This window comes from Myotis myotis, unplaced genomic scaffold, assembly GCF_014108235.1.
Source record: "Myotis myotis isolate mMyoMyo1 unplaced genomic scaffold, mMyoMyo1.p scaffold_m19_p_5, whole genome shotgun sequence".
NCBI lineage: Eukaryota > Metazoa > Chordata > Mammalia > Chiroptera > Vespertilionidae > Myotis > Myotis myotis.
Window position 1 is genome coordinate 94,921,269 of NW_023416357.1, and position 25,966 is coordinate 94,947,234.

The window sequence follows — 25,966 nt, forward strand, 5'->3', positions numbered from 1 at the left end:
CATATATATTTTAAATGACAAATGCCCTTTCCATTAATTTACTTTTGCATAGATCTAAGAATTGCATCCACTATTTTCCTTCTGCCTGAAGAACTTTAACATTTACAAAAAATACATATATTTTTACTAGATGCCCGATGCACGAAATTCATGCGAGAGTAGGCCTTTGTTACCCCGGCTGCCGGCACCAGCTTTCCTCTGGCACCTGGGACCCTGGCTTCCCTCACAGGCCCGGCTTGGTCTGGAAGGATGTCTAGTCTAATTAGCACGTTACACTTTTATTATATAGGATTGACCCAGAGTGGAAGAGAGACGGAGAATAGCTGCCTTCTGCTTGTGCCCCAAATAGGGATTGAGCCCGCAACCCAGGCTTATGCCCTGATTAGAAATCGAACTGTGACCTCCTGGTTCATAGGTCGAAGCTCAACCACTAAGCCATGCTGGCTGGGCTCCTTTAACATTGTAGTGCAGGTCTGCTGCTGACATAGTCTCTTCACCTATTTTTAGTGCGATAAATCCTTTTATCCTCTACATGTCTGAAATATATTTTCACCGAGTATAGAAATTTGAATGAACAGATTTTCTTTCAATGTCTTAGAGATGTTTCTCCATTTCTATACTGTAGAGATGTCTTTTAGTTTGTAAATTTATGGTTACAGCTGATCTGTTGTTGTTCCTTTATATGTTAACTAATGGCCTAGGGCATGAAATTCATGCACATTAAAAAGGGATTAGAGGAAATATTTTAATATTGCTATTTGTCCTTTTTATATACTAGAAGTGTCAGAGATGAAAGAAAATTAGTAAAATGTACATGAAAATCTTCCTCCTATCAGAGTCTGGGGCGCGCTGCAGGACCCAGAGTCAAGTCCCTGCACACTGCAGCGCCTTAAAATTACGCGAGTCCCAGACCCAGCTGGCCCAATCCCCAATGTTTGAGATCCAGACCCAGCTGGCCCAACCCTTGTCAAGCTCCGCCGGGCAGAGGGCACAGCCTCAGGGCCCCCGTTAAGCCCCACCAGGCAGGGGGCACGGACTAAGGTCCGTCGGCCCAGCGCCAGGACAGGTGGTGCGGCCTGAGGTCCCCCATCAAGCCCCGCCAGGCAGAAGGCATGGCCTGAAGTCCCCTGTCCCAGTGCCGGGGCCACAGACTGAGGTCCCATGTCAAGCCCTGCTGGGCAGGGGACACAGTCTGAAATTCCCTATCAAGCCTACCAAACAAGGGTCGTGGTCTGAAATCCTGTCAAGCCCCGCCAGGCAGGTGGCGCAGCCTCAGTTACCCCATCAAGATCCACTGGGCGGGGAGGCACAGCCTCAGGTAACCTGGTACTGGGGTGGGGGGCACAGCCCTAGGTACCCCAGCCTGGGGAAAACAGCCTGAGGTCCCCTGGGCCAGCACTGGGGCGGGGGGCGCACCTTGAGGTCGCCTGTCAAGCCTCACCGGGCATCGGGAACAGCATAAGGTCCCCTGCCCTGGCTCAGTGCCACACAGCCTCAGGTGCCTGCTGATTGCTTGCTAAGGCTCGTCACAGGAATTCGGCCTCCGCTGTGGATACAGCCATTTTGTATTATGGAAACACTGCCTCCGCTGTGGGCGCTGCCATCTTTGTGATGGTGTGACAGTCAATTAGCATATTCCCTCTTTAGTAGATAGGATGTGTCTTTCCTCTCTGGTTGCTTTTAAGATTTTCTTGTTATCACCGACTCTCAGCAATCTGATCATGATAGTTGTTTTTTTAAATTCTTTTTTCTGTTTAAGTTTGTTAATTTTTCTGACCCCATAACCCCTGCCTAGAGATACTACAATAATATATATATTAGATGGCTTGATAATGTTTCATAGGATTCTGATGCTATGTTCATATTTTCATTATATTTTTCTCCTCATGTCTTTGTTTTAAATTTCTATTGCTATTTCACTGATTCAAAAAATAATTATTCTGTTATTAGTGATATCCAATGTATATTTCACTTTACTGTCTTTTTCATCTATGGAAGTTCAATTTGCGTATTTGCTTTTAATTTTCTATTTCTTTAAGTGTTCAAATTTTCACCTATATTGATGTACACAAAGAACATATTGGTAATAGCTGGTTTAAACTGTTGTCTGCTAAGTCCAGCAACCATATTATTTCCATGTCTACTTTAATCATTTCAGTTTTCTCAAGGTTTATTACTTTAAATGCCTGGTAATCTTTTATTAGACATCAAACACTGTAAAATTTACACTGTTGGATGTTTCATCCCTTTAAAGAATGTTGGACTTTGTTTATTGCTAATGAATTACTCAGGATTCGTTTGATTCCTTGAGTCTTTTTAGTTTAATTTTTTTGTTATTGTAGTTCCACTGCAATCTTTAGTCTAGGACTAATTTGGCCCCCCTATAGCTATACTTGTCTAAGGCTCTAATCTACCTCTTTTTCCATGATATTATAAGTCTCTTTTTACAGCGAGGGGGAGAGCAAATGTCTGACCCCTGTAAAACCGACAAAAAATATTTGGCGTCCTACTTTTTAATGGTTCTTTCTCCAGCCTCTCATAGATTCTTAGAGTTTGCTGGAATCCAAGAAAGACTATGTCTTAAGAACCAGAATGAAGCAGAAGAATTACCAAAATCAAAACGAGCCTCAAATTATAATTTCTTGAGTGGATTAAGTGATTAGCCCTTGCTCTATCTGCCAGAGGACATAAAAATCTTGTCTCTAAGAAGGTGGTATCATTCAAAGCCTCACCAATTTTTCAGAAATTATTAAGTATGCCAACAGAATCAAATGATCAGAAACGCACAGAACATCAACAAAAACAGATATACAGATGTTTTAGATATTGGATTTATAAAACAATGGGACTGAACTATGACGAACAGTTTTAAGAATATTGAGGAAGAGTAATCAGAAAAGAATAATCTATGAAAAAGACTATGATAAATTTAAGAAGACCCAATTTATACAAAAATACTCTTATGGAAGGAGGAAGATGTGAGGTGGGAAGAGATATTTACAGGGAATGTATCTGACAAATGGAAAAAGCAAATCCAAAGAAAAACACGCAAAGTCTTAGAAAACTTTATAAAAGAAGATGTCCAAATGGCTAACAAACATAAAAATGTGCTTAACTTCATTATTAGAAGGAAATACAAATTAAAACCAATATGTGGTACTATCAATATAACAGTGTAGCTAAAATAAATAGGCAGATAATACCAAGTGATGAGAAAAATATGGAGTAACAAAAGCCTTATGTACTTTTAGAGGGAGTGTAACATGATACAATTTCTTTGGTAAAGTGTTTGTTAGTATCTATTAAACCAGAAAATACACATACGCTATGTACTACTGATTCCACTTCTAGAAAATGGCAAACAGAAATGTATACAAGTACATACAACAAAAGAAATGTAAAGGAATGTTCATAGCAGCTCTGTTCATAATTTACCCTATCTGTAAATCTAGATGTGTATCAACAATTGTAAATGGGTAAATTGTGGTGTATTCATTTGATGGACATTATATAGAAACTAGGGGCCCGGTGCACGAAATTCGTGCACTGGGTGGGTGGGTGGGGGGGTGTCCCTCAGCCCAGCCTGCCCCCTCTCACATACTGGGAGCCCTCAGGCGTTGACCCCCATCACCCTCCGATCGCCTGATCGGCCCCTTGCCCAGGCCTGATGCCTCCGCCAGAGGTGTCAGGCTTGGACAGGGGACCCCCATCTCCCCCCGATCACTGGCTCTGGCCCCCGCCCAGGCCTGAGGCCTCTGGCCCAGGAATCATGCCTGGGCAGGGGACCCCCATCTCCCTCTGATCGCTTGCTCCACCCCCCGCCCAAGCCTGACGCCTCTGACCCAGGCTTCAGGCCTGGGCAAGGGTACCATCATATCCCCCCAATCCCCGGCTCCGCCCCCCACCCAGGCCTGATGCCTTGGCCAGAGGAGTTGACCCTCATCACCCTCCGATCACCAATCACCAGATCGGCCCCGTGACCAGGCCCGAGGCCTCCGGCAGAGGTGTCAGGCCTGGGCAGGGGACCCCCAGCTCCCTGCGGTTGCAGGCTCCGCCCCTGCCCAGGCCTAACGCCTCTGGCCTAGGCGTCCGGCCCGGGCAGTGGGGACCTGCAGTGGCAGCGGGGGGCGCCGCGATCGTGGGCTTCGCTTTAGGCCCAGGCAAGGGACCCCTAGCTCCCGGGACTGCCAGCTTCGACCCTGCCCAGCTCCCATCGCTGGCTCCACCCCTACTTCCTGCTATCACTGGCCAGGGCGGCAAAGGCGCCTGATTCTCCGATCATTCCCCAGGGCCGCCTTTGCCCTGCCCCCCAGCTCTTAGCTCCCCCCTGGGTTTCCGATCACTGTCAGTGGCAGGGGGCTTCTTCCTGCTTTCCCTTTCACCTCCCTGCATTGTGCCTACATATGCAAATTAGCCGCCATCTTGTTGGCAGTTAACTGCCAATCTTAGTTGGCAGTTAACTGCCAATCTTAGTTGGCAGTTAATTTGCATATAGCCCTGATTAGCCAATGAAAATGGTATCGCCATACGCCAATTACCATTTTTCTCTTTTATTAGTGTAGATGACTGTGAACAAATTATTGCTGCTAAAAAACTGCCTGGATGAATCTCATAACACAATGTTGGACAAAAGAGGCAGGATACCAGAGTTCACTGAGTAAGATTCCATTTATATAAATGTGAAAAGCAAACTTAAACAACTTATGGTGTTATAAGTTAGAATGGTGGTTGCTTAGTTTGGTGAGGTAGGTGTGGGACTGATGATGGCGAATATGGCATACTAAGTAAATCAGACTGGATGACACTGTTATTGTTTTTCATCTGGGTGGACAGTTCACAGGGCATTTGATTTTATCAAAATTCACCAAACTATACACTTACTGTTTGTGCAGTTTTCAGTAGGTATTTTTTGTTAATTAACTTCGTTAATAACTAGTATGTGTGTGTGAATAAAGCTGTTAATTCTTATCCTGAAGAATCCATCCATAAATATGGAATCTAATCAGAATTCAATGGACATTTGAAGATATGCTGAAACTGATCTACTGATTGCTCCCAGTAATGGCTCTTTAAATATACTAGAGGCCCAGTGCACAAAAATTTGTGCACTCGGGGGGGAGGGGGGTCCCTCAGCCCGGCCTGTGCCCTCTCGCAGTCTGGGACCCCTCGGGAGATAACAACCTGCTGGCTTAGGCCTGCTCCCGGGTGGCAGAGGGCAGGCCCAATCCCTAGGTGCAGCCCCTGGTCGGGCTCAGAGCAGGGATGATTAGGGAGTTGGGGCGCCGCCCCCTGTCATGCACAGAGCAGGGTGGATCGGGAGGTTGCAATGCCACCCTTAGTCACGCTCAGGGTAGGGCCGGTTGGGGGGTTGGGGCACTGCCCTGTCACACACAGAGCCGCAGGGTGATCAGGGGGTTGGGGCGCTGCACCCTGTCACACACAGAGCCACAGGGTGATCAGGGGGTTGGGGAGCTCCCCCTTATCAGGCACAGAGCAGGGCTGCTCAGGGGGTTGGGGCACCTTCCTCTGTCACGAACAGAGCAGGGCAGATAGGGAGGTTGTGGTCCTGCCCCCTGTCATACACAGAGCCTCAGGGCGATCAGGGTGTTTGGGCGCAGCCCCCCCCCGTCACGCTGATCCTGGTGCCAGGAGGCCTCGCGGCTCCGCTGATCCCGGTGCTGGGAGGCATATTACCCTTTTACTATATAGGATAGAGGCCTGATGCACAGGTGGGGGCCGGCTGGTTTGCCCTGAAGGGTGTCCTGGATCAGGGTGGGGGTCCCCACTGGAGTGCCTGGCCAGTCTGGGTGAGGGCCTGAGGGCTGTTTTCAGGCTGGCAGGTGACTGAAGCTCCCAACTGCTCCTTTTTTTCTTTTTTTCTTTTATTCTGGGCCAGCTTTAGCTCTAGCTCCAGCTCTGAGGCCTCTGCTGCTGAAAGCAGGTATCTGGTTTCTTTGGGTTCTATAATCAAAACACTGTATCAACTCCAGCTCTGAGATCCCGGCGGGCTGAAAGCAGGTTTCTGGGGTTTTGTTTAGCTTCTATATTTGTAACAATGTTTCAAACTGCAAGCTCAGAGGCTGGCAAGGCAGGCGGGGAACGTTGGTTTCCTCCGTCACTGAAGCAAGCAAGCCTCATGTTGGCTTCAAGCTGCCTGGCTGCCGGCCCCCATCTTGGCCGGCAGTTAATTTGCATATCTCGCTGATTAGCCAATGGGAAGGGTAGCGGACATACGCTAATTACCATGTTTCTCTTTTATAGATAGGATATTTTATCGATTTCAGAGAGGGAGAGGGAGAGGGAAATATCAATGATGAGAGAGAATCACTGATCAGCTGCCTACTGCACGCCCCACATTGGGGAATCAAGCCTGCAACCGGGCAATGCCCTGACTGGGATTTGAACCATGGTTCATAGATTGATGCTCAAACAATGAGCCACACTGGCTGGGCACTTTTCTTTTTTATTATTTATTATTTATTTTTAAATTTATTTTTATGGCATTTTTTTAAATGAACCACACGTGGGAGGAAAACTAAGGACTCTAATGATTTTCATGGTCATCTGGATGCACTAAACATGTTTTCTGCTTACATTTTACCTTGGAAATTCCTGTGTTTAAAATTAGTAATTAAAAATCTCCAGGTAATCTACACTAATAAAAGTGAACGATACAAACTGACCATACCATCACGATGCCTACCAGCCAATCAGGAGTGCGTATGCAAATTAACCCAACAAAGATGATGGGTTAATTTGTATACACAGGCGCCAGGCGGGACACTTGAGTCATTGCTATGGCAACGACGCAGGTGGTCCGCACTGCCCCAGCCGCTCCAGACCTCTGGGTAGCATGGGAAGGCGGAAAGGTGGTTCCAGGCAGAAGCAAAGGCGGAGCCAGCAGCCAGGGAAAGGAAGGCCCATTCTTTCAGGCACCTTTGTGCATCAGGCCTCTAGTCTATGTGATAATAGAGGAATATGCAAATAAGCTGGGATGCTGTAACGTCACGACTTAACAGCAGGAGCCTGAGGCTGCATGGCACTTGGCTGGAGTGAGGGACCTCAGGCCATGCCTCTCGCCTGGTGAGGATTGACGGGGGACCTCATGCTGCATTCCCCACCCCGGGCCAGGAGAACTTATGCCGCACGCCCTGACCCAGCACAGTGCTGGGGAACCTCAGGATGCGCCCCCAGCCCTGCAGTGCTTGACAGGGATGTTAGGCCATTCCCCACACGCACCCCACCCCCCCACCCCCGTTCCAGTGCAAGGCCAAGGGACCTCGGGCTGCATCCTGCGCTCTACACGACTTAACAGGGGACCTCAGGCTGCGCCCCCCACCCTAGTGCCTGGCTCGGGGAACTGAGGCTGTGCGCCTTGCCTGGCAGGCTTTACAAGGGACCTGAGACTGTGCCCCCCCACCTGGAGGCACTTGATGGGGGTGGGGCCGGTCAGGTCTGGGTCTCCTGCATTTTTGAAGTGTGTGCGAGTGGTGGGCGAGGACTGGACTCTAGGTAACGCGGCGTGCCCCAGACTCTAACATCGGGGAAATTTTTACATACATTTTCCTAGTTTTCTTTCATCTCTGACACTTCTATTAAAAAGAAAGGGCAAATACCAATATCAAAATATTTCCTCTAATTCCCTTTTGATGTGCATGAATTTTGTGCACTGGGCCACTAGTACTATATAAAAAGGATAATGTGTAAATTGACCAAACAGTGGAATGCCCAGTCGCTATGACACACACTGACCACCAAGGGCAGACGCTCAATGCAAGAGATGCCCCTGCACTCCTACAGGGGGAGCGCCGCTCAGCCACAAACTGGGTTGATGGCTGGCAAGCATAGCAGTGGTGGCAGGAGCCTCTCCTGCCCCTGTGACAGCGCTAAGGATGTCCCACTGCAGGTTAAAACCACTCCCTGTGGGAAGCAGGCCTAAACCGGCAGTTGGATATCCTCCAAGGGGTCCCAGATTGCAAGAGGTGCAGACTGGGCTGAGGGACACCCCACTCCGGGGCACCCTCTCGCAATCCAGGACCACTGGCTCCTAACCATTGCCTGCCTGCCTGATTGCCCCTAACTACTCTGCCTGCCTGCTTGATTGCCTGTAACTGCTTGCCTGCCTGATTGCCCCTAACCGCCTCAGAGCTAGCTCCCGCCCCAGTAGTTTAGTCTGGAAGGACATCCGTAGGTCGTTTGGCTGACCGGTCTAAATAGCATATTACGCTTTTATTATTATAGATATTAGTTTAAGACCATGGGTTCTGGAGACAATATTGACTGGGTCTAAATCCTGACTGTTCCATTTACTAGTAAGTGTTTTGGGGATAGAAATCTGCATCAGTTTGTTCATCTGTAAAAGCCAGGTAAGTTTATTATTCAGATTAAATAAATATTATTAAAGAATAAATAGTAAAGAACACATGCAAAACAGGAGAAAATTTCTTAAAATAGGGTGCCTGGTAACTGATTATTTTCTCCTTTGTATTTCTGTAAACATTTCTTTATGAGAAATTCAATACGAGACTTATTTTTTTAGACAATATTAATGCTTCATTCAATCAATATTGGGGAAGTGGTCTGCTCTTGGGTGCCTTAGACCTTGACATTTACTTTTCATCTTTGGAAATGACTGTACATAAAGGTATTTTTTTTCGTATTTAAGCAATATCCTTCTTTATAAAATATGTGTTCTGGTCCATAAGCTTTCTCTCCTATTAACTTCTTTAGCTCAACTGTTACTGCCTTTCACTTTCTAAAAAGAAAAATGCATAAACATCTAACTCCAACCATTATTACATATAGAAAGTTAGTAATGGTTTTAATTCCTTCAATACTTGGGCTACCAGACAAAACAATTAAACTTGGCTTTCTGTAGATTTATAATAATGAGGGGAATAACATATCATTTTCTAAAAATTTAAAATAACGTATATATATGTACAGGAAAACTTTGTATGTAGAATTGTTATGCTGTATCTTTACCTCCTTGACACACCAGAACAATTTGAAAAGCTATATTAAAATTTTTCTCTAGCAAAAGGAAAACTGAAAGATCTGGTTGAAGAGATTACAATGCTGTGGTGGAAGCCAGGACCTAAGGAAAGGAACTAAGATCCCAGAGAGGAGGGCATAGAGAAGTAGATGAGGTACTTGCCACTAGTATTCTTCTTAAGGCTCTTGTAAAGCCATTTAGGAATCTAAGAAGCCAACCAGCAAGTGGCTGAAGTCACAGTGAACTATACAGGGGAGATAAAAATTGAAATACAAGACCAGCAATAGAGGGGAAGACACAGGAAATACCCAAGACTTCTTGATGCAACTCTTGAAGGGTTATATTATAGAGATAGGGAAAAATCAGAATAGACTGTCTTACAGATTGCAATCAGCCTCCATTCTGCTCCATTCTCTATTGGATTGAAAAGTTGTTTGATTTATCTACTGCTTTATAAGTCTATTGGAGACAGCATACATATGGGTCATGTTTTCTAATCCATTCAGTCACCCTTTGTCTTTTGACTAGAGCATTTAATCCATTTACATTTAAGGTTATTGATAGGTATTTATTTGTTGCTATTTTTATTTTCTTTATACCTATGATTCCCCTTTTCTTCTTCTTAAAATAGTCTCAACATTTCTTCCATTGCTGGTTTTATGGTAACGTACTCCTTTAACCTTTTTGTCTTTTAAGTTTTATATTTCTCCTTCAATTTTAAATGATAGACTTGGATTTAGGCCCTTGCTTTTCATTACGTTCAGTACTTTATACCACTCCCTTGGCCTGAAGTAATTCTATTGAGAAGTTAGCTGACATGCTAATGGGAACCCCTTTGTAGGTAATTTTCTGTCTCTTTCTGCCTTTAAGAGACATTTGCCATTTTAACACATTGAGAATGGATCACAAGAATTCTTGTGTTTTCTGTTCTAAGGCTTGTGGCCAATCACGAGAACTCTATAAACAGATATTAGCTTGTAAGAACATGTATGTAATAACTTCAAAATGCAATGGGTATTTAATTTTAAAGTGTGCCTTTAATAGTAATGTAAAACATTTTTTGTACTCGTTCAATAGAAACTTATCTGGCCACTGGGTAGATAGCAATAAAACTAATGGTCCACAATGTGTTAATTATGATCTAGGTGTGGGTCTCTTGGTTCATCTTGATTGGGGTTCTCCAGGCCTACTGAACTTGTGTGACATTTTCCTTCACCAGGTTGGGGAACTTTTCTGTCATTATTTCCTTAAACAGGTTTTCCGTTACTTGTTCACCCTTTTTCCCTTCTAGTATTCCTATAATGTGGGTGTTGTTACATTTCATGTTATCCCAGAGCTCCATTAAGCTATCTTAATGCTTTTAAATTATTTTTTCTATTTGCTGCTCTAATTGGGTATTTATTTCTACCTTGTCTTCCCAATCTGATTCGATCTTTAACCATCTACTTTGATTACCTTACAATATGTCTTGATATCAGATAAATCATTCTTTATTTCTGTCTGGTTCTTGTTCGTGGACTCTACTTCCTTTTTCAAACTGTTGTAATTTGCACTAAGTTCTTTAAGCATCTTATAACCATTCCTTTGAACTCTATGTCTGATAGCTTACTCACCAGCATTTCACGTATTTATTTTTCTGGAGATTCCTTCTTTTCTCTCATTTGGCGGTTGTTTCTTTGTCTACCTATTTTAGCTGCATCTTTATACTTGCTTCTTTGTATTAGATAGGCTTGTTATGCCTCCCAGTATTTGTGTGCTGGCCTAATACAGAAAGTGTCTTGAGATGTCTAGTGGTGCAGGCTCTTTGTTCACCTGAGCTGGATGCTCTAGGAATGCTCTTTGTGTGTGTTATTTGGGCTCTTCTGTTGTAATTGGGATTTCACTATTGATATCCTGTTCATGCGAAGGATTTCTCCTTCAACTTACTGCAACTGAGGTTCAACCCCTACGTCGTCGTGCCAGCTGTTATATGGGTGCTGACAAAATGGAATAAGACACAACAGGTCCAAAACAAAAACACCACAAATATCAAACTACTCAATACAGTAACAACAGAAAAGACTACAAAGGAAAAAGAAGAGAAAAACAAGCAAAGAAAAAAAAAAGAATACTAAAAGGCACACAACCAAAGACTTAGAGGGGATATAAAGAAAAGGGGAGAAAGAAGAAGCCAAAAAGATGACTATATTGAAGTAAGGAAGAAGCTAAAAAAACTTGTACAGGAGAAAAAAGAGGAAACAAAAGAAGTGAAGTAATAATGAGATTAAAACATAGTAAAAATGGGTATATTAAGATACAGATAGGAAAAGTAAAATGGAAAAAAAATGAAAACAAGAGAAAACAACAAAATAAGAATAATAATAACCATAAGAGCAGGCTGAAGTAGAATAGAATCAAAGGAAAGAAATGAGAGATATGCAATTTAAAAAAAAAAGGAATAAAAGGGTCATAAAACAAGCAAGCAACAAAAAATCCAATCACACCCACCTCTCCCCCAAAATTCAATCATACACACTCCTAGCCACCCCCTCCTTCAAGATAGCAAGATTTCCAAGCTAGAGCCACATCTGCCTGGGGAGTGCCTGTGGTGGTAGCAGGGGTTCTTTCTGCAAGAGAGCCTTTCTGCCTGTCTCAGAGACACCTGTGAGATCTGTTAAACACACACACACGTCCAAACCCTTCCATCTCCTCTAACTTGTTCATACTCTCCCTTACTCTAAAGTCAAGCCAGCCACCATGCCGAATCTCCACATTGCCTCAACAAAAAAAGAAAAAAGCTAATAAGAATAATAATAAGAATGGCCTGTCTTCTCATTATCTTTAGTATTTTTTGTGAGATTTAAAATAATGTAAAATAAATGCTTGAAAACTCAAAGAATGAGGTGTAGTAAGTTGAGCTGAAGTATTCTAAGGTTAGTAAGAACTGTGTACAAAATGGTGAAAGTAGTAATTCATATTAGACTCTAATATTAGAATCAAGAATCCATTTCATGATCTTTAGGATAACTGCTCAAGAAACAATTAAAGATGTATATTTAATAAGGTAATGGAGAAAAGATTTTAAAAAATCCATAGAATTCTAAAATAGAGATGGACACACATAGGGAGAAAGGGACATAAAATAGATGGGACAAACAGAAAACAAAGAGTAGGACGGTAGTTATAAACTTACATATATCAGTAAGATTATGTAAAACAAATAATCTAAATTCCCTAATAATTACTTTCAAATTGAATTAAAAATACCCAGGAGGTGTGATCCAGTAGTTGAGCATTGACTCGAGAACCAAGAAGTCATGAACCTAATTTGTCTGGGTGCCAGGAAAGATATCACAAACTCCTTCATTTTTAACATATTAACTGTTCCTGCACCTACCTAAGTATGTGTCTATCATTTTACTTTTTATCCAATCCCAGGGGTTTCCCTGCTTTGCTTTCTCCTGCCTCTCTAATCTATCACCAATCGATTTCATGTAACCTACCTATGTCCCTTCCTTTGCAGTCTATAAATATAGATGAGAAGACACCATTCTATGGAGCATTATCCCAATCTGTTGAGATATTGCTTCCTGGCAATTGTCGACCATTTGGCTCAAGCTCACAAAAATTCTTAAATAAAAAAAAGAAGGCCACTTGATTAATTCCTGGTCAGGGCACATGCCTGAGTTGCAGGCTAGATTCCTAATAGGGAGTCTATGTAGGGGACAGCCAATCGATGTTTCTCTCTCATCAATGTTTCTATCTATCCCTCTCCTTTCTTCTCTAATATCAATAAAAACGTGTTTTTTTTAAAAGAACATGTTCAGTTTAATAAATAAAACTAGCACCCACATAGCCACCACTCAGGTAAATACATTTGAAATTGTCAACACTTCAGAAATCTGTATGCTTGTATCAAAATCTCCTCTAAAAATAGCATTTCTGATATTGATTTTGTTTTATTCCCTGGATCCCTAAGTAATATGTATATTTCCCTGGCTATTTTTGAATTTCATTTGAATGAAATCATATTATTCTTTCATGTCTGTTTTTCAATTATGTTTTGTGGGAGAAACTTATACTGCTGCATGTGACTGCAGTTCTTTCATTTTTATAATATACAGAATCCCACTACATAACTTACTGCAATTTATTTTTCTTTTAGAATGTGATGGACATTTTTTCCTTCCAGCTCTTAACTATTATTGAAAATGCTGCTAATAAACATTAGTGTGTGTGTGTGTGTGTGTGTGTGTGTGTGTATCCTATTGCATATGTGTACATGTCCCTAACTAAGGTACATATCAAGTGATGGAACTGCTAGAATCCTATATAATAAAAGCCTAATATGCTAAGTGTCTGGTCATCTGATCAAAGAGTAACATGCTAATGATATGCTAAGGCTGCTCAACAGCTCACTATGATGTGCACTGATCACCAGGGGACAGTTGACCAGTCGACCAATCTCTATGACGTATCCTGACCACCAGAGGGTAGATACTCCAACTGGTAGGTTAGCTTGCTGCTGGAGTCTGGCCAACCAGGACTGAGTGAGACACAGCTGAAACCCTCCCATGGTCCCTCCCCGGCGGGCTAACTTCCCACATCCCTCCCCGGCCCCAATTGTGCACCGGTGGGATCCCTCGGCCTGGCCTGTGCCTTCTCATAATCCGGGATCCCTCTCTCGGCCTGGCCTGTGCCTTCTCATAATCCGGGATCCCTCGGAGGATGTCGGAGATCCGGTTTTGGCCCGATCCCATAGGCCAGGCCAAGGGACCCTGCAGGTGCACGAATTTGTGCACCGGGCCTCTAGTTTTCAGTATTTCTAGATAATGCTCCCCCCCTTAAAAATACTATACCAATTTACTCACCCAAGAACAAACTCCTACATAATAAAAGCCTAATATACTAAGTGTCTGGTTGTCCATTCAACCAATCAAAGCGTAATATGCTAATAGCATGCTAAAGCTGCTCACCACTCGCTATGACGTGCACTGACCACTACGGGGGAGTTGCTCCAACCAGTAGGTTAGCTTGTTGCTGGGGTATACCTGATTGGGACTGCGTGAGATAGATGGGCTGCACACACCCTGCAGCCCTCCCGCGGTCCCTCCTCAGCTGGCAAACCTCCCGCGTCCCTCCCCAGCCCCAATCATGCACTGGTGGGTCCCCTGGCCTGGCCCGCACCCTCTCACAATCTGGGAACCCTTGGGGAATGTCAGAGAGCTGGTTTCGGCCCGATCCCACAGGCCAGGACGAGGGACCCCACTGGTGCATGAATTTGTATACCGGGCCTCTAGTATTAAATAAAACCAATTCCTTTTATTTCAAAACCTCACCTATATCTGGTATTGTTAGATTTTTAAAGTGTTTTACCTTTCCTCACCTGAAAGGAAATGGTATCAAAATATGTTTTCAATTTCTATTTCCCCAAATTACCAATGAAGAGAGCATCTTTCGTATGTTTACTGTCCATCTGGAATTCCTCTTTGTGAAGTAGATGTATAAGACTTTTGTCCACTTTTCCTGTGTATTATCTGGTTTTACTCATTGGTATGTTGAAGTTATATATATATATCCTGAGTACTAATCCTATACAGGTTATATGTGCTATGAGTAGCATCTTTACTTGATGGCTTGTCTTCTCATTATTTTTATTGTGCCTTTTGAATAAAAGAAGTTTCTAATTTTAAAATGGTAAAATTGATAATTTACTTTTATGTGCCAAGGGTACTTGTGTCTTAAGAAATCTTATTTGAAGCCGAAACCGGTTTGGCTCAGTGGATAGAGCGTCGGCCTGCGGACTGAAAGGTCCCAGGTTCGATTCCGGTCAAGGGCATGTACCTTGGTTGCGGGCACATCCCCAGTGGGGAGTGTGCAGGAGGCAGCTGGTCGATGTTTCTCTCTCATCCATGTTTCTAACTCTCTATCTCTCTCCTTTCCTCTCTGTAAAAACTCAATAAAATATATTAAAAAAAAAAAAAAAAAAGAAATCTTATTTGAAGTTCATGAAGACATTCCTTTATATTTCACCCAACATGAATAGCAAATTAACACCACCATTTACTGAAAGACAATCATTTCCCAAATGATCTGCCAAATAATTGCCATCACATACATACATGTATATGATAGGTTTCTGGACTCTGCTGCACTACTCTACTTGGCAATATCACATTATCCTATACTTACCAATATAACAATATCCTAATTACAGCAGTTTTGTAATGTTCTGACATCTGATGGCAATTCCTTCCATTTTGTTCTCTACTTAAAGGATATCTTGGCCTCTTAACCTATTGCATTTACATATACATTTTAGAATCAAATCAGCTTGTCAAGTTCCACAAAATTACATGCTGAAAAACTGATCGAAATGGTACTCTATAAATTAAACAGAAGTAAAAACATTTTATAATACTACGTTGTCCAAACCATAAACACACTTTCTCCATTTTTTTCTTTAATATCTAAGTTTTGTCAATTTCTTCAGTCACTACATGTCTTATTAAATGTATTCCTAGGTACCTTATTTAGTTGGTGCTATTGGAATTCTTAAAAATTTCATTTACTAATTGTTTATATCTGATATATAGTAACACAAATGATTACTTATACATTTGAATATGGCAATCTTGCTAAAATCTTATTAATCCTAATAATTTAACTGTAAATGCCTTTGGATTTCCTACATACATACACTGAATCATCCCAAAATAGTAATATGTATGGTTCCTTCTTTTCGAATCCTTTTTAATTTAAAAAATTTTTTGCATTATTGCATTAGGCAAGATATCTGGTATAATGTTAGAAGTGTGACAGCAAGCATTGCTTTATTTTGTATCCCAATGAAATATTCCCAATATTTCACCATGAGATTTGTCTTAGGGTTTTTGTAGATGCTCTTTTTCCTATATTTATTGTAAACTGATTATTCTTCTCTTGGCAAATTACATTAATTTTTTGTTTTTGAACCAGTATTCCTGGGACAAACTCAACTTCTATGGATTGCTGATCTTGGTTTACTAGTATCTTGTTTTGAATACCTTCATTTATTTCATGGATAAAAGTGGACTATAATCTTCCATTTCTGTAAAATTATCACAGTAATACTAGATTTTAGTATCTAGTCTCATAAAATGAACTGAAGAATATTCCCTCTTTTTTATTATTTGGAATACAGTAAGTCCTCTTAAAATCATCAATAGGTTTTGTGACTTTAAGCAAAAAAACTATAACAAAACCAATTTTACAATAGGCTAACTGATATAAAAAAGATTAAATTTTTACAGCATCTTGTTAACACGATAAGGAAATGGTTAAATGAAATGCTGTTATTTAAGGATATGCTGTAGTTTAAAATTGATGATGTTTCTTCCTTAAATCCTATATAATGAAAAGGTAATATACAAATTAACCCTCACACCCTCACAAGATGGCTGCCTACGACCAGGCTGGCAGGGGGGTTAGTGAGGGACCACCAAACAACTGAATAAGCAGGCTGTGTGGGGCGAACAGGCTGGTGGGTTAGTGAGGGACAATGAAACAACTGAACAGCAGGCTGCGTGGGGCGACCAGGTTGGCATGAGGGTTAGTGAGGAATGTCCAAACGACTGAACACCAGGCCGGCAGGGGGGTCGTGAGGGTGACCAGGCTGGTTGGGGGGAGTGGGGGGGAGTTGGGGATGACCAGGCCGGCAGGGAGACAGTTGGGGGTGACAACGCGGGCAGGGGGGCAGGTAGGAGCAACCAGTCAGGCAGACAGGTGAGCGATTAGGAGCCAGCAGTCCAGGATTGTGAGGGATGTCTGACTGCCGATCGGGCCTAAACCAGCATTTGGACATCTCCAGAAGGGTCCTGGATTGGAGAGGGTGCAGGCTGGTCTGAGGGGTCCCCTCGCCCCTGCCTGTGCATGAATTTCATGCACTGGGCCTCTAGTGTGTTATAAAACTCAACCCTGAACTCATCCATCAGTGTCAAGTTACACATTTGTGTCACATATTCTCACACTTTCCAAGAGCTGAGAGTGCTGCCTAAAACAATTTCATAAACTGTAGGTTCTTTACTCATTATGGTAGAGCTAAGGTGTATTTTTCATATGATAGATATAATCCATTGATAAATTTGACATATTAGTCAATAAATGCTATTTTTTAATGGTGTCTTGTCTTCATTTTTTCACTTATCAGCATTCTTCTTTTTTGTTACTTTATGAGGTTTAACACGTGTCAACAAATGGAAACTACAAAGACTCACTGAAATGTGACTCCTGCCTTCACTAACAAATAAGTGCCTTTTTCACAGCAGCTTCCTGGCTTTAAACTAAAATGTGGGCCTCAACATCATGGGGAGTATTAGTTTTCCCCTCCAAAGAGTCAAATCTGCATGTTTATTGCCAAACACCAAGAATTTACTTCTAATAGTATAGATCAGTACTGTATGAATAGTTACTTGGAGCAAAGGATGTGTTCTTCAAACAAAGGCCATCATTTAATTTGGTTATATAGTTTCCTCTTTTTAAAAGCTGAGGTATAATTTAACATATAAAAACAAAACCTTAGGACATTTTAAGGAATATATGTCAAGTATAAACAGTAATATTATAAAGACCCAAACAGTTAAGAATCACTAGTGAAGAGAAAATAATTCATTAAAATGCACACCTACCCATTTGAAAATCCAGGCCAGAATCACTAATCATGTTTCTTTGTTAAACTAAAGTACTTCTCTCTGAGCCCAAATCTTTTAGACTAGATTGAAGATTAGGTGTCTCATCCACTCTGTGACTCAATTATGCAAGTAATTTCACCTATTCACTCTAATTTGAAGTTATCATAATACTTTCAACATGTTTAATTTTAGGCACTTTTCCCTAGTCTTAGTCTTCTGTTTAATTCTTTTTAAACCACTGTTTCATAAGGCCTTGTCCTTTTCAAGTATAGCACTGGAAACTACTTAAGTGCTCCAGTTGATCATCCATTCACCACAGGAAACCGGACACCTAACCAATTGAAAGTTTTACTTAGTACTGTTAAAACAACAATAAAAGCTTTGGAGAACCAATTCAATTCCTTCATAATAAAATTTTTTTAATATAAAATATGAAGCTTTAAGCTATTTTATGCTTAACTGACAAAAGGGTACATGTTTACAAACATATTTTTAGATAAGTAAGTTTATGCATTTCTGTGGAAATGCCTACCTTTCAGAAACAGCCTCATCATGATCCTGTGACAAATCGATCTTTTCAATTGCTTTTTCTGAAGGGTTGGAAGGTCGAGAGTTCACAGGAGCCTTTCTTTCATCTAGACTATTAACTGGGTTCTTATCCAAATTCAGAGTCTCTGAATTTACAACCTGTTAATTGGGAAAGGTAAAGGCAGATGAGGGGAGGGTTAGGAATTGTCTTCTTCCACATAAAACTGATGACAGGTAAAATTTAACTTAGAAACTATTCTCAAAATAGTCTCGCAAACAGATGGCAAAACATATATTAAATTATATGTATTTCAATAGCTAATGATAATGACTGCTGTTTTTGTAAAAATGAATTTTAAAAAAAACTTCAAAGAAATAAAAATGATAGTACAACTTAACTTCCCAGCTTAAATGGAAGGAAGGAAAAACAAACATCTAGGTCAGTGATTTTTACCCGGTGTACCAATAAGAATTTTTAAAACATGCTAAGTATACTTCACTATTTAGTCAGGAGCACTGATTAAATTTCAACTTGCTCTTCTAGTCACTGGGTTTTGTTTTAAACTTGGAACTGTAACCTTGCCCATGATTTGGTTGAGAATTTTCAGTATTTAAAATATCTGTATACACTGGGGCCTTGACTTACGAGTTTAATTCGTTCAGTGAAGGAGCTCATAACTCAAATTACTCGTATGTCAAATCTTAAAGTGAACGAGTGAGACATGTGATGCTGGGCTGATGTTGTGGCGTTCACTGTGACATTCGCTGCGCCAACTAGCAGTGGGGTATCTGAAGCTGGCTTGTAACCCAAATTTTAGCTCGCAACTCAAAGCAAAAAATCGGCAGAGAGACGGCTCGTATCTCGAAAAACTCGTTAGTCGGGACACTCGTAAGTCAAGGCCCCACTGTATATTAATCAATACAAAAGGATAAATTGCATAACTAACGGGCTTACTGATGGATAACATGAACAAAAATACAGGTACACAAAGAAAGAATTCTGAAATGTTATATTACATGTACAGATTTTATATGCAGAAATAGGTTCAAACATTAGAAAATAGCAAAAAAATATTGGTTTCCTTTTAATTCCAGGACAAGGTGGCACAGACTTTTCTCTTCCCTGTACAATTAAATGCCTTGGAAGTATTTTAAGAGATAATCATAAAATGACCCTAAAAGGTGGAAAGAAGAGGGCAGATTGAGGATTAACACCACAATGAGTTCGCGGAGTTTTCTTTTTATCATCTATTAGAGGCCCGATGCACGAATATTAGTGTAAGAGTAGGCTTCCTTCCCCAGGCTACCGGCATCGGCTTTCCTCTGGCACCTGGGACCCAAGCATCCCTCCTCTGGCTACTGGCAGGCAACCAGGACCCGGGCTTCCCTCCTTCGGCTGGCCGCAGGGATCCGGGACCCGGGACCCTGGACCCGGGCCAGCTTCCCTCCCTCTGGCCAGCTGCAGGCACCTGGGACCCGGGCCGGCTTTGCCCTGGCCGGCCACAGGCACCCAGGACCCTGGGTGGCTTCGCCCAGGCCCCAGCTTTGTCAGGAAGGATGTCCAGTCTATCTGGTCTAATCAGCATATTACCCTTTTGCTAGTATAGATTATTAGTATAGATATATTCTGCACTGGGTGCCAGAAAAGCCAGGGACCTGTCCTTCTCCCCAAACCTACAGCATGGTTGGCTAGTCTCCCATTCCATACCTGCAGAATCAGCCAGAACCACTGCAGCAACAGTGTCAGCTGTGTTCCTACCTGACACCTAGGGCAGGAGTGACCCTCAGTAGCTGCAGTAGCAATGTTAGCAAAAGCCAGCCAGGAACCAATCCCCAGCACTCCACACCTGGAAGAGCAGTGGGCCAAATCCACTGCAGTCAGTGGGGGTAGGCTACCGAAGGATCAACAGTGCCCCTGCTCCACATCTGGAGCAGCTTCAGGACCAATCTACTGCAGTGGCAGTGATCACAGGTCACCATTTCTGGAACTTCCCACCCAAGATCACTGAGGAGTCCAGCAGCACCTGCAGGTATTGAACAGAAGATCCAGTGGAGGCAGAAAAATAAATCCAACCAGAAGAGCATTGCAAGGACTTTGCAAAGAAAACTCATTGAACTATAACTCACACAGAATCCAGGACCTACACACTAAATATAAATAAGGTTAACTGCCTGCTGAAAGAGTTAAATGCCTACTCTCTTTAAAGAGCTCTCTGCATGACTGAATACTCTGACATTTTAATCTTTGCAAGGCACTACACCAAAGGCCTGTTCTGATACATCATTGGCTTTCTCTCCAGACCATGCTTTCTGGTAGAAAACCTCCTAAGTTTAGGGTCTTTTACAATCTGGATAGGCTCAGAATTTTCCAAATTAAGTCCGCCTGGTTTCTTTTTTCTAAACAGTTCCTTCTTCAACGTAATCTCTTCCCTCTCACATCTATATATATAAAAGCCTAAGCAACCATCACAACCAAACGGAAGACCGAACAGGCAGCGTGGGGCGATCAGGCCGGCAGGGGGGTCAGGGAGGGGCACCAAAACGACTGAGCAGCAGGCTGCATGGGGCAACCAGGACGGCAGGGTGGTCATTGAGGGGCACCCAAACGACCAAGCAGCAGGCTGCGACCAGGCCAACAGAGGGGTCAGTGAAGGGCGACCAGGCCGGCGGGTGTGGGGGGAAGTTAGGGGCAACCAGGCCGGCGGGGTGGGGCAGTTGGGGGTGACAGGCCAGCATGGGAGGCAATTAGGGGTGATCAGGCAGGCTGGCATGTTAGCTGTTAGGAGCCGATGGTCCCAGATTTTGAGAGGGATGTCTGACTGCCAGTTTACGCCCGATCCTGAGGAGTCAGACATCCCCCAAGGGGTCCTGGATTGGAGAGGGTGCAGGCTGGGCTGAGGGGGGGGGGGGGGGGGAACTCCCCTTCTCCGTGCACAAATTTCACGCACCAGGCCTCTAGTTTTACTATAAAAAGCAAGAAACCAAGCCAAACCTTCCACACGTTGCTAAAAAATCTTGTTAGCCTAATAAAAATCCAAGTTCATCACTTACAAGTTCTGTTTTCCAATCACTGTAGGACACACAATTCAGCTAAGCTTCCTGCCACTATGTAGCAAGATTCCACTGTCCCCCTTTCCTTTAGAATCCTCACCAACTGTGCTTTTAAGTATCTATATTTCTTCCCAAGTCTTTTCAAAAGACTTAGATATTCTCTATGACTATATATAGGTTTTCTCTAAGGTACTCATTTCCTTTAGAAGCTCCCCTTGCGATCTTTAACATCTACATTTCTACTGAGTGTGTGTTCAAAAAATCATATTCCTCAATATTATTCAAGCTTTTTATCCAGTATTGCATTCTAAATCAACTTCCACATTTTCCGCTATTTGTTAGAGCAGCATCCCACATGCTCTGGTAGCTCATTCTGTATTAGTTTACTGAGGCTACTATATAACAAATTACCACACTGGGTAGTCTAAAACAACAAAAACTTATTCCATCACAGTTCTGGAGGCCAGAAATTTGAAATCAGTTTCACTAAGGAAAGATCAAGTTGTTTGTAGGGCTGCATCCCTTCTGGGAACTTTAGGGGACAATCTGTTTCCTTTTTCCCAGATTGCAGAAATTGTCAGCATTCCTTGGCTCATACCCCCCCTTCCTCCATTTTCAGTGCAATCATTCCAACCTCTGCTTCCACTTTCCCATCTCTTTTCTGCTGTGACCTTCTTGACTCTTTTATATAAGGACACTATGAATACTGAGACCTCCAGATAATCTCACCATATAAAGTAAGATATTCACAGATTCTGAGGATCAGTCAAGGGCATCTTTTCAGAACCATTATTCACCAATATCGATCACCTTGACACAATTAACACAGAAGTGATTTATAGAACACTAGAGGCCCAGTGCACGAAATTTGTGCATGCGGGGGAGGGGGTCCCTCATCCTGGCCTGCACACTCTCCAATTTGGGATCCCTCTCGTAATCCAGAACCACTAGGCCCTAAGCGCTCACATGCCTGCCTAATCGATGCCCCTAACTGCTCTCCCCTCCTGGCCTAATCCCCTTAACTGCCTAACTGCTGTCCCCTGCTGGCCTGATCCTCCTATCTGCTCTCCCTGCCTTGTCTGATCCCCCTAACTGCCTATCTGCTCTCCCCTCCTGGCATAAACCCCCTCACTGCCCATGTGCTCTCCCTTCCTCTCCGTGCCTTCAGACCCCAGTGCAGGAGTGCTGAGAGCTCTCCACTGCGGCCCCGCCCCCCTCCTGACGCCCCCTCGCTAGGCCAGGCGGACTGTGGGTCTAGACGTGCCTTCATGGGGGGGCTGCCCCTGGCGGCAGCCTCATGTCCTGCTGGCACAAGTCCTCGCCCCCATCCCCGCCCACCAGCACCTGTGCGCATGCATCTTGTTTAACAGTCATGACTGGGATACCCTTAGGACCAATTAGCATATTACTTCTTTATCTATAGATTACACCCAACATTATTTTCAAATATACATGGAATATTCACCAAGGGAAGGTATATCTTGACCTAAAAAATAAGTGTCAATTAACTGCCAAGATTAAAATTTTACAAAGTATGTTCTCTAACATAAATGAAATTAGGTATCAGTAAAAATAATAGACCTAGAAAAGTACCAAATATATGGATATTAAACACTCACACTTCTAAATAAGCCATGAGTCAAAGAACAATACCATAAGGAAAATTAGAAATTATTCTGAACTGATAGAAAACAAAAATACAATATACCAAATATGATATTATAATCTCTGCACTGAGAAGATGCTTAAAAGGTGTTAAGAAAAAGCAGTGCTTAGAAGGAAATATATAGCTTTAAATATTTTCCAGTATAAAAGAAGGTTAAACATTAATGTTGTTTTCTCTTAAGAAGTTGGAAAAAGAAGACCAAATTATATCACAAAGTAAGAGGAAAAAAATAATAAAAAACAGAAAAGATACAAGTGATAGAGAATTGATAAGTTTTTAATTCTAGCAAGACTGTTTAAGGTAAAAACATAGTTTACCAGTATCAGAAATGAAGTAAGTGTATATCATTACAGCCCTAACGGGTTTGGCTCAGTGGCTAGAATGTCAGCCTGCGGACTGAAGGATCCCAGGTTCCATTCCAGTCAAGGGCATGTACCTTGTTTGTGGGCACATCCCCAGTAGGGGGTATGCAAGAGGCAGCTGATCCATGTTTCTCTCATTGACATTTCTAACTCTCTATCCCTCTCCCTTCCTCTCTGTAAAAAATCAATAAAATATATTTTTTTAAAAAGAGTATATTACAGCTCTACAAATATTAAGGATAAGTGAATTTAATTTTATCAATAATTTTATGTTAACAAATTCAATAAGTTTTAAGTCTTAGTTAAACTATAGGTACGTTGAATAAAACTTGATATCATACTTAATAATGATATTATTTATTGATAAAATTAAATTCCTTAAAATTTACCTTACAATATCCATAAAATTAAATCATGACAATGACTGACAAACACTAATGTGAACAATGGCCTTGCAGTTCCTTGGAAAGTCTGGGTTAAGTCAGGTTTGTACGTTGTTGTTTTTAATTTTAGGCACAATTCCAGGTTCTCATCAATAAGACGACTTCTCAATTTACTCTTGATAAGGTTCATGCTTGAAAATGATTGTTCACATAAATATGTAGACCCGAATAAGGAAAGAACAGCAAATGCTAGTTTTTTCAGTTGATTATATGAGTCAGGAATACTATTCCAGGTGTTAAAAATCAACATATCTTCCTTCTCCAGGTCTTTCAAAGCAGACCACTTGTGCTGTGAACTAAATTCACATTTGTTTTTCTCCAATATTTCTGTATCAGCATAAAGACATTCAAATTTCGAGCTCCACAGTTCTTTGTTTTTTAAATCCAGCAATTGCATTTCAAAGTTGCCAATGTCAATATTAAAGGGAGAAAAATTTAATTGTTACAGTAGCATTGAGATTTTAACAAAGGCTAACGTCACTTTGCTGTTTCAGAGTTCCTGAAACCTGTTGAGAAAAGCTTCCCTCATATTTAAAAGTGTTGTTTTGAAATAGCAAATGTCAATATCAGAATTATTTTCTCGGCGATGTTTCAACAGGCTTGGAAAGTGAATCAAAGTTTCTCTTTCAAAATCTTGAGCAAAAAGAGATAATTTGTTTTCGAATGAAGTAACTTCTTCTAACATCGAAAAAATTGTTTCCTTTTCCCTGTAGTTTACAATTAAGCTGATTTAGATGAAAAGTAACGTCTACCATGAAATAAAATTTTTGGATCCACTGATCGTTCATTAGTTCTGGATAGTGAACACCCTTTTCAAGGAGAAATGCTTTAATTTCTGTTAATAAGGAAGCGAAATATTTGAAAACATTTCCTCTTGATAACCAACGTACCTTGTTATGCAGCAGCAGATCTGTGTACTCATTCTCCACTTCAAATAAAAATTCTCTAAAGTTTCAATCACACTGTACGTGCATGCCCACACGTGGTATTTTGTGTTAGAGCAGTGATGGCGAACCTTTTGAGCTCGGCGTGTCAGCATTTTGAAAAACCCTAACTCTGGTGCCGTGTCACATATAGAAATTTTTTGATATTTGCAACCAGAGTAAAACAAAGACTTATATTTCTGATATTTATTTTATATATTTAAATGCCATTTAACAAAGAAAAATCAACCAAAAAAATGAGTTTGCGTGTCACCTCTGACACACGTGTCAAGGTTCGCCATCACTGTGTTAGAGCCACACTCAAAGGGTCGAAGAGCCGCATGTGGCTCGCAAGCCGCGGTTTGCCGACCACTGGTCTAGGCAATCACAAATCAACTCTCTACTCATTTTATGAAAGTAATACAAGTGGCATTTACTTTTGGCTTCCCCAGAGATAAAGTCACAGAAACATTCTAAGTATCAATATATTGTTTTTTTAATCTTTTTGTCTTAGTTTGGAAACATCTTCATTTCTTATAATACAACTACTATAATGTGGGCCAAAATAGTTATTAAAATTCCTATATGGCCCTGGCCAGTTTGGTTCAGTGTATAGAGAGCTAGCCTGCGGACTAAGGGGTTCAGGGTTCGATTCCAGTCAGGGGCATATGCCCGGGTTGCGGGCTCGATCCCCAGTAAGGGGTGTGCAGAAGGCAGCCAATCAATGATTCCCTCTCATCATTGATGTTTCTCTCTCTCTCTTCCTCTCCCTTCCTCTCTGAATCAATAAAAATATATTTAAAAAAACAAACAAACAAAAAACTCCTATTTGTTTATACCAACCTTAAAGGATGTATTACTGGATGTCATGTTTGGTTCCAAACAATTCCTTTCAGATAACAATACTTTTTTAATACGTCTATGAAGTTGTGCTATTTTTGCCTAGAAGAAAAAGAGAAAAACAAATAAATACAAAACCAGAGTACTAAAAAACATATCATATAGAGATGGAGTGAAAACTATTTGCCAAAGTACTTTTCTTAGACTTATTTATCCACCCAAATAAGTGAGAAATTCTTAGACAAGCCAAATATTTAAATCACATCTGATGCGTCCTCTGACTGATGAATGGATAAAAGATGTGGTACATATACAATGGAATACTACTCAGTTTATAAAAAAAGGAAATTAAAAAAAGGAAATAATTGCTACTTGTGACATGGATGAACTTAGTGAAGTGAGCCGACAGAAAAGGGCAAAATGGTATTTTACTCAAAAATATAAAACAAAAACAAACTCTTAGCAACAGATTGGTGGTTATGAGAAGGGAAGTGGGGTTGGAGAGGGTGA

At 41.7% G+C, this 25,966-nt stretch overlaps 1 protein-coding gene across 5 annotated transcripts in view; it reads right to left on the reverse strand.

Moving 5' to 3' along the window:
• ATF7IP2 (activating transcription factor 7 interacting protein 2) overlaps positions 1 to 25,966 on the reverse strand; it is a 100,018-nt gene that overhangs the window by 15,773 nt on the left and 58,279 nt on the right. For all 5 annotated transcript variants that reach the window (XR_004967619.1, XM_036309848.1, XM_036309849.1 and 2 more), the window contains 2 exons: positions 25,460 to 25,558; positions 18,176 to 18,330 (listed from right to left, as the gene is read on the reverse strand). Coding sequence is in view for 4 of the 5 variants with exons in the window: in XM_036309848.1 (XP_036165741.1) it covers positions 18,176 to 18,330; positions 25,460 to 25,558 (254 nt within the window). In the remaining variant the exon portion in view is untranslated. The remainder of the gene's footprint in view (positions 1 to 18,175; positions 18,331 to 25,459; positions 25,559 to 25,966) is intronic.